This window comes from Ammospiza caudacuta, chromosome Z, assembly GCF_027887145.1.
Source record: "Ammospiza caudacuta isolate bAmmCau1 chromosome Z, bAmmCau1.pri, whole genome shotgun sequence".
Classification (NCBI taxonomy): Eukaryota; Metazoa; Chordata; class Aves; order Passeriformes; family Passerellidae; genus Ammospiza; species Ammospiza caudacuta.
Window position 1 is genome coordinate 1059626 of NC_080632.1, and position 15346 is coordinate 1074971.

The 15346-nt window shown below is 45.7% G+C and overlaps 1 protein-coding gene across 1 annotated transcript; it reads left to right on the plus strand.

Moving 5' to 3' along the window:
* Nucleotides 1-13975: 13975 nt before the first annotated feature.
* On the plus strand, nucleotides 13976-14448 carry LOC131571449 (tropomodulin-3-like; the record flags this gene model as incomplete). Its single annotated transcript, XM_058824166.1, has 1 exon — nucleotides 13976-14448. A coding segment is annotated over exon 1 (384 nt), but the record flags the coding sequence as incomplete, so codon positions are not given.
* Between the last annotated feature and the right edge of the window lie 898 nt (nucleotides 14449-15346).

Here is a 15346-nt window from a genome sequence, read left to right on the forward strand (position 1 = left end):
GCACCCCTGAGAGGATCGAATCAGACAACGGGACTCAGTTCAAGAACAGCCTTATCAACACCTGGGCTAGGGAACATGGCATTGAGTAGGTGTACCATATCCCCTACCATGCACCAGCTGCAGGAAAAGTGGAGAGCTACAATGGACTACTAAAAACCCAGTTGAAAGCTTTGGCTGGGGGATCTTTCAAAAACTGGGAGCAGCATTTAGCAAAGGCCACCTGGTTAGTTAACACCCGAGGTTCCACTAACCGAGCAGGTCCTGCCCAGTCTGAGTCCCTGAATATAACAGAAGGAGACAAAGTCCCAGTGGTACATATCAGAGGTTTGTTAGGGAAGACTGTGTGGATCAATTCTGCCTCGAGTACAGACAAACCCATTTGTGGGGTTGTCTTTGCTCAGGGACCAGGTTGCACGTGGTGGCTCAGGCAAAGAGATGGAACAACACGATGTGTACCTCAGGGAGATCTGATTGTGGGGTAAGAATGATGTGCAATATCACTGTTCATTGGATGTTACTGCCATTGTCTGTACATTAAACCATACAGACATGAGATAGAAGGAAATGTGTAAGAGTTGAAGGTCTGGGCAAGTGGAAGATGGAGAAGGAAATGTGTAAGTGTCGAAGGTCTGAGCAAGTGATAGATGAAGCTTGAAGTGACTAAAGTGAAAAGGGGGAATCCTGCAGCTCTATAATATAGGGCTTGGATTCAGTGGTCCAGTGTGGGGATGTGATGAAGGCATGATGGGTATTGCTTGTAATTTTGGGGGAACAGATGGAAATTTTGTATCAATAATGCATGATGTGAGGTAGTATGTTGATGATATGGGGATAAGGGGTGGAATGTCCTGGGGTGACGTTATGATGCTTGTATCTCCATTCATCTGTTCTGTGCCTTTAAGACCGGCTCTGAAGAGTGGAAGTTTTGTTTGGGTTTCTCTTATCAGGGACACAGAGACGGGCAGTACATAGGGATGTTTTGGCTTCTTGCTTTTCAGCTTGCTGCTTTGCCTGCTTGCTTTTCTGCTCCTGCTTCTGCTCTCGCTTTTGCTTCTGCTTATTAGCTAGTTTAGCTAAACAAATTCCTTCCTGGACTGTTTCTCCTCCTCTCCGGTTTCTGTGACCATCTCAAACCTGCTCCGGACTGGGACTGGGAACACCGAGGATTCACACCATTTGGCTGCAGCAGCTGCCCCAGCACCGGAGGGACTGAGAACAGAGCAACCACCCCCGAAAGACCCTTTCTGATTTTGTCACCTTTCTCAGAGCGGTGTCAGCTGGTATTGTTCATTTTGTGTGCTGCGGGGTGCTGTGCCTGAAATAAACAGGTTCTTTCCACCTCTCTTCAAGGAATTTTTTCCCAAACCGGTTGGGGGGCGGGGCCATATGTGTTTTGCTTTCTGGAGGGGCCCTCCTTTGCAGATTCTTTAACAAATTTGCCCAAAACCAGGACAAAATATTGGTGCCCAACGTGGGGCTCGGGAGAGAGTGGAAAAACCCTATTTTGACTGCATTTTGGTTGCTATTACTCTGTGTTCATTTAAATCAGCTAATAGCCATGCTTTTTGAATTCATAATGTTTATTGGGGTGAAGGTTTGCACGCATTTCTGCTCCCTAGGGTTTTTTGAGATTTTCATACCTCTTTGCTCCCTAGGTTTATTTTCTTATCCAGAAATAGCTTTAGTATTGCCCCTAATACGTAGCTTTTACATCAGAGGGGCAGTGACCGGAGTAGCTATCCTGCTGGGCTTGGTGGCAATGATGTGCAAGAAGTTTATAAACATGCAAGGGTCTGCTCCAGGTATGAATGGTTCATGGCTATGGTTATGCATCCAGTTTGTTGCAGGAGGAGCAGGAGGGAATGAGGTTTGTCAGCCTCTGCTTTCCTTCTTCTCCTAGGAATCAGTTGCATCACTAGTGAAGGATGTTCAGTTGCCCCTCAATGTTAAAGAAACCATCTTTCTGGTATTCCATCTGGTAACCTTCCTCTATACAGCCTGCTGCTTCTCTAGAATGAGGGCTGAGATTTCTAGATGGGCTGATGAGACCCCTGCCTCAGGAGTAAACCCCGGTGTGGAAAATCCTAAGTGGTGTGGGAAATGGGAGGATATGGGCCAAATCCTGAAGGAGTCCAGGCTGCCTCGGAGGCAATAGGCAGTGAAGCACAACTCCTCCTGGCATCCCGACTATCGGTGCTGGGGTGGATGTTCAAAGGCAAGGTTCCTTCCACTCACCATGCCACCAGTGCTACATGGAGCAAGTGGATCGCTCTCATCACTCAGCGCGCATGTATAGGTAAACTGAATCGCCCTGGGATTTTGGAGGTCATTACAAATTGGCCTGAAGGTGAGAATTTTGGTGTCACAGATGAAGAGGAACAAGAATCGGTGACACGTGCTGAAGAGGCTCCTCCCTATAACCAACTGCCACCAGAGGAAACACGCTACGCTCTTTTCACTGACGGTTCCTGTCGCACCGTAGGGATGAACCGGGAGTGGAAAGCAGCCGTATGGAGCCCCACACGACAGGTTGCACAAGCTACCGAAGGAGAAGGTGGATCAAGCCAACTTGCTGAACTCAAAGCTGTTCAACTGGCCCTGGATATTGCTGAGAGAGAGAAGTGGCCAAAGCTCTACCTCTACACTGATTCATGGGTGGTAGCCAATGCTCTGTGGGGATGTGTCATGGGTTGACAGCCTTTATCCCAATATCGTTTTTTGTGTCTGGCAGCTGTGCCTTTTCTCTCTTCCCCCCCCCCCCGGCCGTCTTGCTGCGGCGGGGCGGGGAAGAGAGTGGGGAGTGTTTGAGCAGGCCTTTTTGCTTTTGGGCTTTTTGGCTGCTTGGCTTGGCTAGCCGCTTTGCTTGCTTGCTTTCTGCTTTTTGCGCTGTTTTTTCTTCCTTTTCTTTTGCTCCCTCTTTCTTACCCTTCCCTGAAGATACTGGACCGGCTCCGGACCTGACCTGAGACGTCCAGGACACCTGGAGCTTGCAACAGAAGCTTGATGCCCTCACAACACAGTCGGTTTTCTTTTCTTTTCTTGTGTTGGGGAGTGTTCTTTTGTTACTTGTAAATAAATAGGTTTTGTTTTCCACTTTGCTCCTCCGAGAAATTCCTTCCCGAACCCGGTATTGGGGGAGGGGTGGTTGGAGGTTTGTTTTGTTTTGGGGGGCTCCCTTTTGGAGATTTCCCCTAATTTGTCCTAAACCAGGACAGTATATTTTTTTGGTGCGTTGGCCGGGAAATCGAGGCCAAAAAAAAAAAAAAACAGTGGGAAAAAACCCTATAACAATAATATTTTGGTTTTGGTTATTTTGTGGGCATATTGGTGATTCATAATGTCATTTGGAGTGGAAGTTTGCCGGTATTTCTGGTCTCTAGGTGTTTTTGAAGTTTTGCTACCCTTATGGTCCCTGGGGTTATTTCCTTACTCAAAAATAGCTCTGGTGTTGTCCCTAATAAGTAGCTTTTGTAAGCGGGGGGCACTAACCGGAATAGTCATTGTACTGGTCTTATGTGTGATGATGTGTCGGTCAGGAATGTATGGACTGTTGTTATGGCTGTGTACTCAGTTTGTTTGGGGAGAAGAAGGGGAAGGGGTTTTTCAGCCTGTGTCTTCCTTCTTCTCCTCCAAACTGTTGACATCTCTATTAGAAAATACTGAATTTCCCCTGAGTTTGAAAGAAACCATCTTTCTGGCATTTAATTTATTAAGCCTTTTCTATACTGTCTGGAGTGTGTATAAAATGAAAGCTGAAATTTCTAGAGGGGTTAGAGACACTCCTGACTCAGGAGTAAAACAAAGCAGGAAAAATCTTGACTGGAGTGGGAAATGGGAGGATATGGGCCAGACTTTAAAGGGATTTTCTGATCCTATAGACTGGAACTTTCCATCTGATCAAATTCAGAATCCAGTCGAGGTGGCAAAGTATTTGAGGGAGAAGTGCCATGGTAATACTAAGGAAGAAAGGATTACTGCAGTGAGCTGGGCCTTGGCGTTTGTTTACCGTACTCTGCTAGATACTGTGGAGCAGCAGATAGCAGAAAGGGAACAGGGAGATAAGTTAGTTACTACCCCAGTGACCCAGGCTGCAGCTAACATCCCAGGCTCCAGGCTAGCAGCTGCATCAGACAGTAGGCCCCAAACCATGGCTGTTGCAGCTAATACAAGAGGTGGAAAGTGTAAAGGCAAGACCGATCGAAAGGTGGAGGATGATGAGGATGATGATGCAGGAGAAGGACCCTCACCAAAATCAGAGGCCACATCAAGGGGCACAGAATCTGGAGCTAATATTGACTCCTTTTCTCTGAAGGACCTCAGAGGCCTAAGAAAGGATTACAGACGACAACCTGACGAATCTATAATTAGTTGGTTAGTCCGCCTTTGGGATGCTGCAGGGGAGGTTACGATTTTGGATGGTACCGAAGCGAGGCATTTGGGATCCCTGTCACATGATCCTGTCATCGATCAAGGTATGATGAGGGGGGCTAACCCTCACAGCCTCTGGGAATGGGTCCTAAGAAGCGTAGCAGAACGATACCTGTGTACGGATGATCTCTATATGCAGCAGACACGGTGGAAGACCATAGAACAGGGGATCCAACGCCTGAGAGAGATGGCGGTGGCAGAGCTCATTTTCTCAGATGATACAACAACTAGAAATCCGGACCTGGTACCATGCACACCTGTAATGTGGAGGAAACTTGTGCGACTTGGGCCACCTGAATACGCTTCTGCCCTAGCAATAATGAAGCGGGATGATAAATATGAGACTGTGCTCAATATGGCAAAGAAGCTTCGAGCGTATGCAGATGCTGTGCATGGCCCAACTCATGCCAGAATTGCAGCAGTGGAAACCCGACTGCAGAAACTAGAGGATAAAATTGAGGAGAATCATAAGAAACTCCGGGAAGAGATTAAGGAGGACCTTATTCAAATCTCAGCTGTACAAATTAGAGGTCCTGGTGTCCAACGCTGGCGCTCCTTTGATGGGGAGAGAAGGTACACCCCACGGACTGAGTTATGGGCTTTTCTGCGTGAGTCTGGAGAAGACATGAGGAGATGGGATGGAAAACCCACCGCTGCTTTGGCACAACGGGTGCGTGATTTGAAGAAAAGAGAAAGTATCACCAAAAGGATAGCAGCTCCGGTCGCTCGTAGCCGAGATGTTAAGTATAATGATGACGATGACATGTCCGATGCCCTTGAAGGAACTTCTAAGGCATATGCCCAAGGAAAGAAGGACAATCTGGCTTAGAGGGGCCCTGCCTCCAGCCAGGAAGAGGCACGGGAGAACCGGGTTTTTTGGAAGGTGTGGATCAGATGGCCTGGCACATCAGAGCCACAAGACTATGAAGCATTGGTTGACACTGGATCACAGTGTACCTTAATGCCATCGGAACACGTGGGGACAGAACCTGTTTCCATTGCTGGAGTGACGGGGGGATCACAACAGTTGACTTTGTTGGAAGCTGAGGTGAGCTTGACTGGGAAGGAATGGCAGGAACACCCGATTGTGACTGGTCCAGAGGCTCCGTGTATTTTGGGCATAGACTTCCTCCGGAATGGCTATTACAAAGATCCTAAGGGATTCAGGTGGGCTTTTGGAATAGCTGCAGTGGAGATAGAGGGTATTAAACAATTGAATACCTTGTCTGGACTATCAGAGAACCCATCTGCAGTAGGACTCTTGAAGGTAGAGGAGCAGCGAGTGCCAATTGCCACCTCAACAGTGCACCGCAGGCAGTACCGGACGAATCGAGATGCCGTGATCCCCATCCACAAAATGATCCGAGAGCTGGAGAGCCAAGGGGTGGTCAGTAAAACCCACTCACCCTTTAACAGCCCTATCTGGCCTGTGCGAAAATCTGACGGAGAATGGAGACTGACTGTGGACTATCGTGCCTTGAATGAAGTGACTCCACCACTGAGTGCGGCTGTACCGGACATACTGGAACTGCAGTACGAGCTGGAGTCTAAGGCAGCAAAGTGGTATGCGACCATCGATATTGCTAACGCGTTTTTCTCCATCCCCCTGGCAGCAGAATGCAGGCCTCAGTTTGCTTTTACATGGAGGGGAGTGCAGTATACCTGGAACCGACTGCCCCAGGGGTGGAAACACAGTCCTACCATCTGTCATGGACTGATCCAGGCTGCACTAGAAGAGGGTGAGGCTCCAGAACATCTGCAATATATGGATGATATCATTGTTTGGGGGAGCACGGCAATAGAAGTGTTCGAGAAAGGAGAGAAGATAATTCATATTCTCTTGGAAGCTGGATTTGCCATTAAGAAGAGCAAAGTCAAGGGACCTGCCCGAGAAATTCAGTTCTTGGGGGTGAAGTGGCAAGATGGACAGCGTCAGATTCCTGTGGATGTTATTAACAAAATCACTGCCATGTCCCCACCAACTGATAAAAAGGAAACACAAGCTTTCTTAGGTGCTATAGGTTTCTGGAGGATGCACATCCCTGAGTATAGTCAGATTGTGAGACCCCTTTATCTGGTTACCCGCAAGAAGAACGACTTCCATTGGGGCCCTGAGCAGCAGCAAGCTTTTGTCCAAATCAAGCAGGAGATCGCTCATGCTGTAGCCCTTGGTCCAGTCAGGACGGGACCAGATGTGAAGAACGTGCTCTACTCTGCAGCCGGGAGCCATGGTCTGTCCTGGAGCCTTTGGCAGAAGGTGCCTGGCAAGACCCGAGGCCGACCATTGGGATTTTGGAGTCGGAGCTACAGGGGGTCTGAAGATAACTATACCCCAACAGAAAAAGAAATCTTGGCTGCCTATGAAGGAGTCCAAGCCGCCTCGGAGGTGATTGGTACAGAGGCACAACTCTTTCTGGCACCCTGACTACCGGTGTTGGGATGGATGTTCAGAGGAAAGGTTCCCTATACCCACCATGCCACCAATGCTACTTGGAGTAAGTGGATTGCCCTCATTATGCAGCGCGCTCGAATTGGGAAGTTAAATCGCCCTGGGATCCTGGAGATAATTACAAACTGGCCTGAAGGTGAAAGCTTTAGTGTCGCAGATGAGGAACAAGAGCCAGTGACCCAGGTTGAGGAAGCTCCGCCATACAATCAGTTACCAGTAGAAGAAACACGTTATGCTCTATTCACCGATGGTTCTTGTCGTGTCATAGGGATGAAACGGAGGTGGAAAGCAGCTGTGTGGAGTCCCACTCGACGGGTTGCAGAGGCTACTGAAGGAGAGGGTGAATCCAGTCAATTTGCTGAAATCAAAGCTATTCAACTGGCCCTAGGTATTGCAGAGAGAGAGAGGTGGCCAAGGCTCTATTTGTATACCGATTCCTGGATGGTAGCCAATGCTCTATGGGGATGGCTGAAGAGATGGAAAGAGGCGAACTGGCAGCGAAGAGGAAAACCAATTTGGGCTGCGGAAGAGTGGAAAGATATCGCTACTCAGGTAGAGAAGTTACCTGTGAAGATTCGCCATGTAGATGCCCATGTCCCCAGAAGTAGAGCTAATGAAGGGCAGCAAAACAACCAGCAAGTACATCAGGCTGCAAAGATAGGGGAGTTGAAGATAGATCTCGACTGGGAGCATAAGGGAGAGTTATTCTTAGCACGATGGGCCCATGATGCCTCAGGCCACCAGGGTAGAGATGCCACCTATAAGTGGGCACGAGACCGAGGGGTGGATCTAACCATGGACAGTATCTCTCAGGTTATTCGTGACTGTGAGACGTGCGCTGCCATCAAGCAGGCCAAGCGGGTGAAGCCCCTCTGGTATGGAGGGCGGTGGTCTAAGTACAAATACGGGGAGGCCTGGCAGATTGATTACATCACACTGCCTCAAACCCGCCAGGGCAAGCGCTATGTACTAACCATGGTAGAAGCCACCACGGGATGGTTGGAAACCTACCCTGTGTCTCATGCCACAGCCCGTAACACTATCTTGGGCCTTGAAAAGCAGGTCCTTTGGAGGCACGGTACTCCCGAGAGAATTGAGTCGGATAATGGAACTCATTTTAAAAACAATCTTATTAATACTTGGGCTAGGGAACATGGCATCGAGTGGATATACCATATCCCCTATCATGCACCAGCTGCAGGGAAAGTGGAAAGGTATAATGGATTGTTAAAAACCACCTTAAAAGCATTGGGTGGGGGGTCTTTAAAAAACTGGGAGCAGCATTTGGCAAAGGCTACCTGGTTAGTTAACACTCGAGGTTCCACCAACCGAGCGGGTCCTGCTCAGTGTGAGCTCCTTAATATAGTAGATGGGGATAAAGCCCCAGTGGCCCACGCCAGAGGTTTGTTGGGAAAGACAGTATGGATCAACCCTGCCTCGAGTACAGACAAACCCATCCGTGGGATTGTCTTTGCTCAAGGACCAGGTTATACATGGTGGATAATGCAGAAAGATGGAACAACACGGTGTGTGCCTCAGGGAGACCTGATTGTGGGATGAGACTCATATATGAATGTCATTGTTTGTTGAATGTGAGACAGAAGGAAACTGTAAGTGTCAAAGGTCTGAGCAAGTAAGACGAGAGGAATGCGTAAGTGTCAAAGGTGTGAGTAAGTGAAATGAAAGTTTTTATTGTATATTCACGATATGGGATAAGGGGTGGAGTGTCGTCGGTTGACAGCCTTTATCCCAATATCATGTGTTGTGTCTGGCAGCTGTGCCTTTTCTCTCTTCCCCCCCCCCCGGCCGTCTTGCTGCGGCGGGGCGGGGAAGAGAGGGGGGAGTGTTTGACCAGGCCTTTTTGCTTTTGGGCTTTTTGGCTGCTTGGCTTGGCTAGCCGCTTTGCTTGCTTGCTTTCTGCTTTTTGCGCTGGTTTTTTTTCCTTTTCTTTTGCTCCTTCTTTCTTACCCTTCCCTGAAGATACTGGACCGGCTCCGGACCTGACCTGAGACGTCCAGTGTGGGGGACGGGGCAGGTATAAGTCCAATGGTGTCAGGAACCCACACCTTAAAAAAGGAACCCACTAGGCCGCGGCAAAATATCCAAATATGGATAACATTGTAACCAGACCAGTGAAGAGATTTTTGCTTTTATTTCCAGCACATCAGTCTCAAAATACAAAATGGAGACATGACAGCTCACTGATCCACACCAAAAAATGTCTCCTCCAACAGCCTGGTACAGCAATACATAAAATCATCTCAGACTAGAATTCAGCCAATCAGACACAGAAAACACATATTGACAAGCATTCTATCCAATCTTATAAAACATACGTAATCGTAGCTAAAACAAAGACTAGTTCATAAGAGACAAAGAACAGAGTTCTATTCATGCTAACCTTCTAAAGATATACATTAAATAACCTTGTTGCCATCCTAAAGCCAATTCCACAAAGACCTATTGTGGTTTGTCACGTCTACTGCTTGGGAAACTTTTCTGCTTGCATGGGAAACTTTTCTGCTGTATTTGCAATGCTAACAAAACTTCAGTCTGAGGCCTATACTTTTTTAATCATTTCCTAAAAACCCTCTAACCTTAAGGATTCCAACATTTCCCCCTCTCGGTTTGACCCAGAGGCTTTCATTTTCTTGTCGTTTGCTACTTGCGTTTCATAGCTCTATTGCAAAATTTCTGCTTATTATCTGTTGAAGACCTATTTGCACTAAACTGAAGCATTGCTATATTATGGCACAGCAACTTAATGCTGTGAAGACCCAATCCCTGAAAGAGATATGAATCACGTTTGGCAACAGTCACAAGTCATCGTTCAAAAAACTCTGGTCGATTCCAAGGCCTTAATTCAAAACCTTCGTTCATGTCAATACCCTCGTCTACTGCTTTCGTGAGATTTCGTACATTCTCTGTGCTTCTACTTCCTAATTCTCTTGCTTGAATGACAAAAACTTCTCGGACTGTTTTGTTCATCATTCGCCAAACACAACAGAGTATACAAGGTACCACTATCAATATCAGTATTAGAACACCTAATACGTAAAGACCTATCTTGCAAAGTTGCCTTAGCCAAGGTGCAAAACTCCAATTTTGAAACAAATCATCCAACCAGGAACCTCCATCTTCTTTAATTTGGGCTGTCAGATCCTTCAGTTTTTGAATGCTTTTGTGAATGGATTCAGAATGATCAGACAAATTCATACAACACAATCCTTCAAATTCCTCACAACCATGTCCTTGTGCCAGTAAAAGAAAATCAATGACTGCTCTGTTTTGAAGAGTAGCATGTCTAATACTATCAACATCGGTCAACATATCACTGATTGCAGAGGATGTGGCATTAGCTTGTTTGCTCAGCCAACATCCAACTCGATCTAATTGTCTCAATGCCACAGCTGAAGCCAATTGGGGTAAAAATGTACCTGCTGAAACCCTTCTGGCGGCATTCCAAGGCATGAAATCACTCTGACAGTTCTCATCATAATGAGGAACGGCTCTTGTTTTCCTTTGTTTCTTTTTCATCACTGCTTTGGCAGTGGGGGCAATTATGGTGAGCATACCAATGCTACAAGGGCCACCTTCAAGGTGAGCTGGAATGCCTTGCCAAGCTCTGTCTCCGCAAATGAACCAATACCCTTTCGGCAATTGCCGTGGATATTAATCTGTCTCCGGAAACACATCCCAACTGTTTGAAACATTACACCAAAAACTCAAATTTTATATGCAAAATAATAAGGAGTAACACTGAACTTTGGGGGATCACCTCTTTGCCAGAAACGAGTCATGAAAGTAAAACAAAAATCCATGGTCAAAGAACCAAGGATTTCTAATTCTTGAGGTTCAGATGCTGCCCTGAGAAGTTTTTTGGACCAAATGTTCCAATTGAAGGAAGGACTGTTTCCATTGTCAATTCCACCTGGTTTACCATTAGATTGTTTTTTGACCAAAGGCAACTCTTTCACTGGCACACCAACCAGACAGGTTGAAAAAGGCTTTTCTGGTTCCGAATTAGACAAACATATAGTATCCGATCCGGCAGCCTTGGCTAAGGTCACCCAAACATTCGTTTTCGGTTGATCCACAGGAAAATCTGCACGACAAAAAACAATTAAAATCAAGCAAAACAAGTATACCATTGATTTTGCCCCATCTCTTTCAGGAACTAAGTTTTGGCAGAATTCTTTCTAAACAAAAACAATAACCTAAGTTTTCAGCCAAAAATTAGCTTTGTTAAACAAACATTCAGCATTCAATAAGTATACTTATAAATAACATTGGCACGAAATCAGAGTTCATGGGTTCCACTGATGCACAAAGAACGTCAGGCACAAAGAGGCGTCAGGCTAGACCCGGGATCCTTCGATTCGGTTCACGTCTGCGTACTTGCTTCCTCGGTTCTGGGCTCGACAACAGGTTCTGAAGTGCGATACGGTTTGACGTTTTTGGCAGGAACCCATTTAATTCCAGCACCTGTGGAGACAAAAGCATACCCTTTCCCCAAATTATTAATCAAAATGGACCTTCACTTGAACTGTTTAGAAAATGAAAAACATACAGAGCCTTACTCAGTCTCATCTGTGGGATGATCTCCGTTCCCCCTCTCTGTTGATCTAATATGCGTTTTAGGGTTTGATATGTTCTTCCAATGATTGCTTGACTTGTGGGAGAATGGGGAATGCCAAAAATGTGTTGAACACCCCATTCATTTAAAAATGTGGCCAATTTTTGAGATATGTATGCAGGACCATTGTCAGTTTTTACTTCTTGGGGTATACCCAATGAAGCAAAAGCTTGCAGGAAATGATGACAGGCATGGCTACCAGTTTCACCTGTGTGAAGGGAAGCAAAAACTGCACCAGAGAATGTGTCCATGGAAACATGAATACCCTAATGTGAGAAACAAAGCATGGATTAGTTCTATATTGCGAAGTTGTAAAAAGACAGGAAAGCCAACGATGTAAAGTTTCATTACTAACATCCTTTAAAATTGAACCTTCTATTCATTAAATTAAATGAAAAGATTGAGGGAAAAGCTGAAAAATTCAAACCACAGTCAAAGTCCAGGGATGAGGTTGTCTTCTTTGAAGAGTTGATGGTCTTCTTTGAAGAATTGATGTCTCAGTCTTGAATCTTTGTTGTATCCTTGAAATTTAGTTGTAGAAATGTAAAGTCCAGCACTTTTGGATTTCAGTCCCAACACCAGCACAGGTTTGCTGCATCTCTGTCTGTGTTGAGGCTGTGATGAGCAGGTCATCCATGTAGTAGTAGAATCTTGAATCCTGGAAAATTCTGTGAACTGAGGACAAAACTTGTACAACAAGATATTAGCAGTTCATATCTATCATGACAATCACATCTTATGACAGGTAAAAACTAATTTTGATCAATGACAGTTTGACCTTTACTTCTAATCAATGTATTTTCTGATTCTGAAAAATCACTAAATCCAAACCTTCCAGGCACTCTGCCCAAATCCAAATTCCTGACAGGGGCACTGTACTCTTGTCCAGGAGTTCTGCCAACTCTGGGAACTCGGCCAGTTCTGGGAACTCGACCAGCCCCGGGAACTCGGCCATAAAAAGCAGGGGTGGACTCCCACAAACAACACGCCTCCTCTGAAGCCCGACCCAAAGGGGCCGAAAGGTGGACTCCCACAAACAACACGCCTCCTCTGAAGCCCGACCCAAAGGGGCCGAAAGGGTGGACTCCCACAAACAACACGCCTCCTCTGAAGCCCGACCCAAAGGGGCCGAAAGGTGGACTCCCACAAACAACACGCCTCCTCTGAAGCCCGACCCAAAGGGGCCGAAAGGGTGGACTCCCACAAACAACACGCCTCCTCTGAAGCCCGACCCAAAGGGGCCGGGACAGAGGCGCGTTCCTCTCTTCTGGGAACAGTGCCATTTAACCTTGAGTTCGATACTTTACTACAAGTTTCACATTGTCTCCCTGCCAAGAAAAACTCAGCTTGGGAGTCCCCAAATCCAGGTTTTAAACTTACATGGTTTTGTTTTAAAATACAAGAATTAGGATCATGACATTTTAAAAACTCAACCCGTGTTTTTTCAGGTTTTTGAGAGTTATCCATCCTTTCAAAGGACTCCACCCTTAAAGCCAATTCTTCTTTCTCTGTATCTATGGATTGACAAACACCAGAACAACCGTGTTTTTGCTTAACTGAAAAAGAGTTCCCCGGAACCACAATTTCCCGAGTGGAAGCAGCCGCCTCAGCCTCCACCCCAGGCCCAACAGAATGCAATTCAGGTTTCAGTGTCCCTGAACAAACAATTTTAGGAAGTACAGTCACTTTTTCATTCCCATCTTTTACACATTTTGTTCCATCCCCCTTACAAGAGTCACATATTTTTACATTAACAGAACAACGCGAAGAAAAGTCCGAAAGAGTCTCATTTTTTCCCAGAGAGAGAGAAGAAAGATTTTGTTCAACAGAGTTCAAAGCAAAACTTTCAGCATTTGCAACAACACTTGTAACATTCTCCGATACACACACAGTCTGCGGTTTACTGGAATTTAATGAGACAGAGCCAGAAGCTTTGTTTTCTGAGTCCAAGTTGATCTTATTATTATCAGTTTGTTTAAAACACTCCAACAGCGCTCTACAAACCGGCATAAGTTCTCTTAAGCTTTCATCTTTTTTGAGAGAGACTAGATTATAGATTCTCCAGTTCATCTGATCCCAAAAATGAAAAGTAAAAGCAGACTGCAAATTTAAATCTTGCATATTTGCTTTAACCCAGATAAGTAAGTTTTTAAGCTCAGTTTTTGAAATTTCACAGTGACCTTTTTCATGTAACATTGTCTCTAATTGATGAAAAACATCCCATTCTACTTTTGTTAAATTCGTTCCCATTTTTGTATTCTTTTAATAATTTTCTTTTTCTCTATTTTTCTTCCCAACGTCACCCAAGCGCTCTCCCGAGAAAAGTTACTTACAATTTTCTTGGCTTTGGCGGGAAAGATGATACAGTGTCCTCCTTGTTAACACTTGGGTCTCCGCGGCTGGTACTTCCATGATTTCTTTTTTTTTTCTTTTTTTTTTTTTTCTTTTTTTTTTCTGAGCGGGGAGTGGAGGCCGGCGGGTTTTTCTTAGATCTGGATAGGAATTAAGACTTGGTTTTGAAGTGCTTGAGCAACTTGCCACTGCCCAAGTCATGACACTCCCATTTCGAAAGGACTTGGACAAGTACAAAGATCTCGATGAGGATGAAATTCTTGGCAAACTTTCGGAAGAAGAGCTGAAACAACTGGAAACTGTTTTGGATGATCTTGACCCCAAGAACGCGCTGCTGCCCGCAGGCTTCCGGCAGAAGGACCAGACTGCCAAGAAGGCCTCGGCTCCCTTCGACAGGGAGCGGCTCCTGGCGTACCTGGAGAAGCAGGCACTGGAGTACAAGGACAGGGAGGACTATGTGCCTTTCACAAGGGAAAAGAAAGGGAAAATATTTATCCCCAAGCAAAAGCCTGTGCAGTCTTTCACAGAAGAAAAATTCTCTCTTGATCCAGAACTGGAGGAAGCCCTGACCAGTGCCACAGACACAGAAAACACATATGGACAAGCATTCTATCCAATCTTATAAAACATACGTAATCGTAGCTAAAACAAAGACTAGTTCATAAGAGACAAAGAACAGAGTTCTATTCATGCTAACCTTCTAAAGATATACATTAAATAACCTTGTTGCCATCCTAAAGCCAATTCCACAAAGACCTATTGTGGTTTGTCACGTCTACTGCTTGGGAAACTTTCCTGCTTGCATGGGAAACTTTTCTGCTGTATTTGCAATGCTAACAAAACTTCAGTCTGAGGCCTATACTTTTTTAATCATTTCCTAAAAACCCTCTAACCTTAAGGATTCCAACAGTCCAGGACACCTGGAGCTTGCAACAGAAGCTTGACGCCCTCACAACACAGTCGGTTTTCTTTTCTTTTCTTGTGTTGGGGAGTGTTCTTTTGTTACTTGTAAATAAATAGGTTTTGTTTTCCACTTTGCTTCTCCGAGAAATTCCTTCCCGAACCCGGTATTGGGGGAGGGGTGGTTGGAGGTTTGTTTTGTTTTGGGGGGCTCCCTTTTGGAGATTTCCCCTAATTTGTCCTAAACCAGGACAGGATGGCTGGAGAGGTGGAAAAAGGCTAACTGGCAACATAGAGGGAAACCAATTTGGGCTGCTGATGAGTGGAAAGACATTGTTACCAGGGTAGGGAGGCTACCTGTGTGTAGTAGATAGGGTCAGGCACTCGGAAAATCTCGTGATGTCACGGGAAGCAGCAGGATTCCTCTCCCCATAACACCTAGTGCTAAGGGATCACCCAAGAATGTAGACTCCCCTAACATTAGTAACTTTCGACTCCTTATTAACCAATTAAAGTAAGATAAGACGCCCTGACGTAGAGAAAAACCTTCCAGAGTATAAAACCCGATGTGACGGGACAAT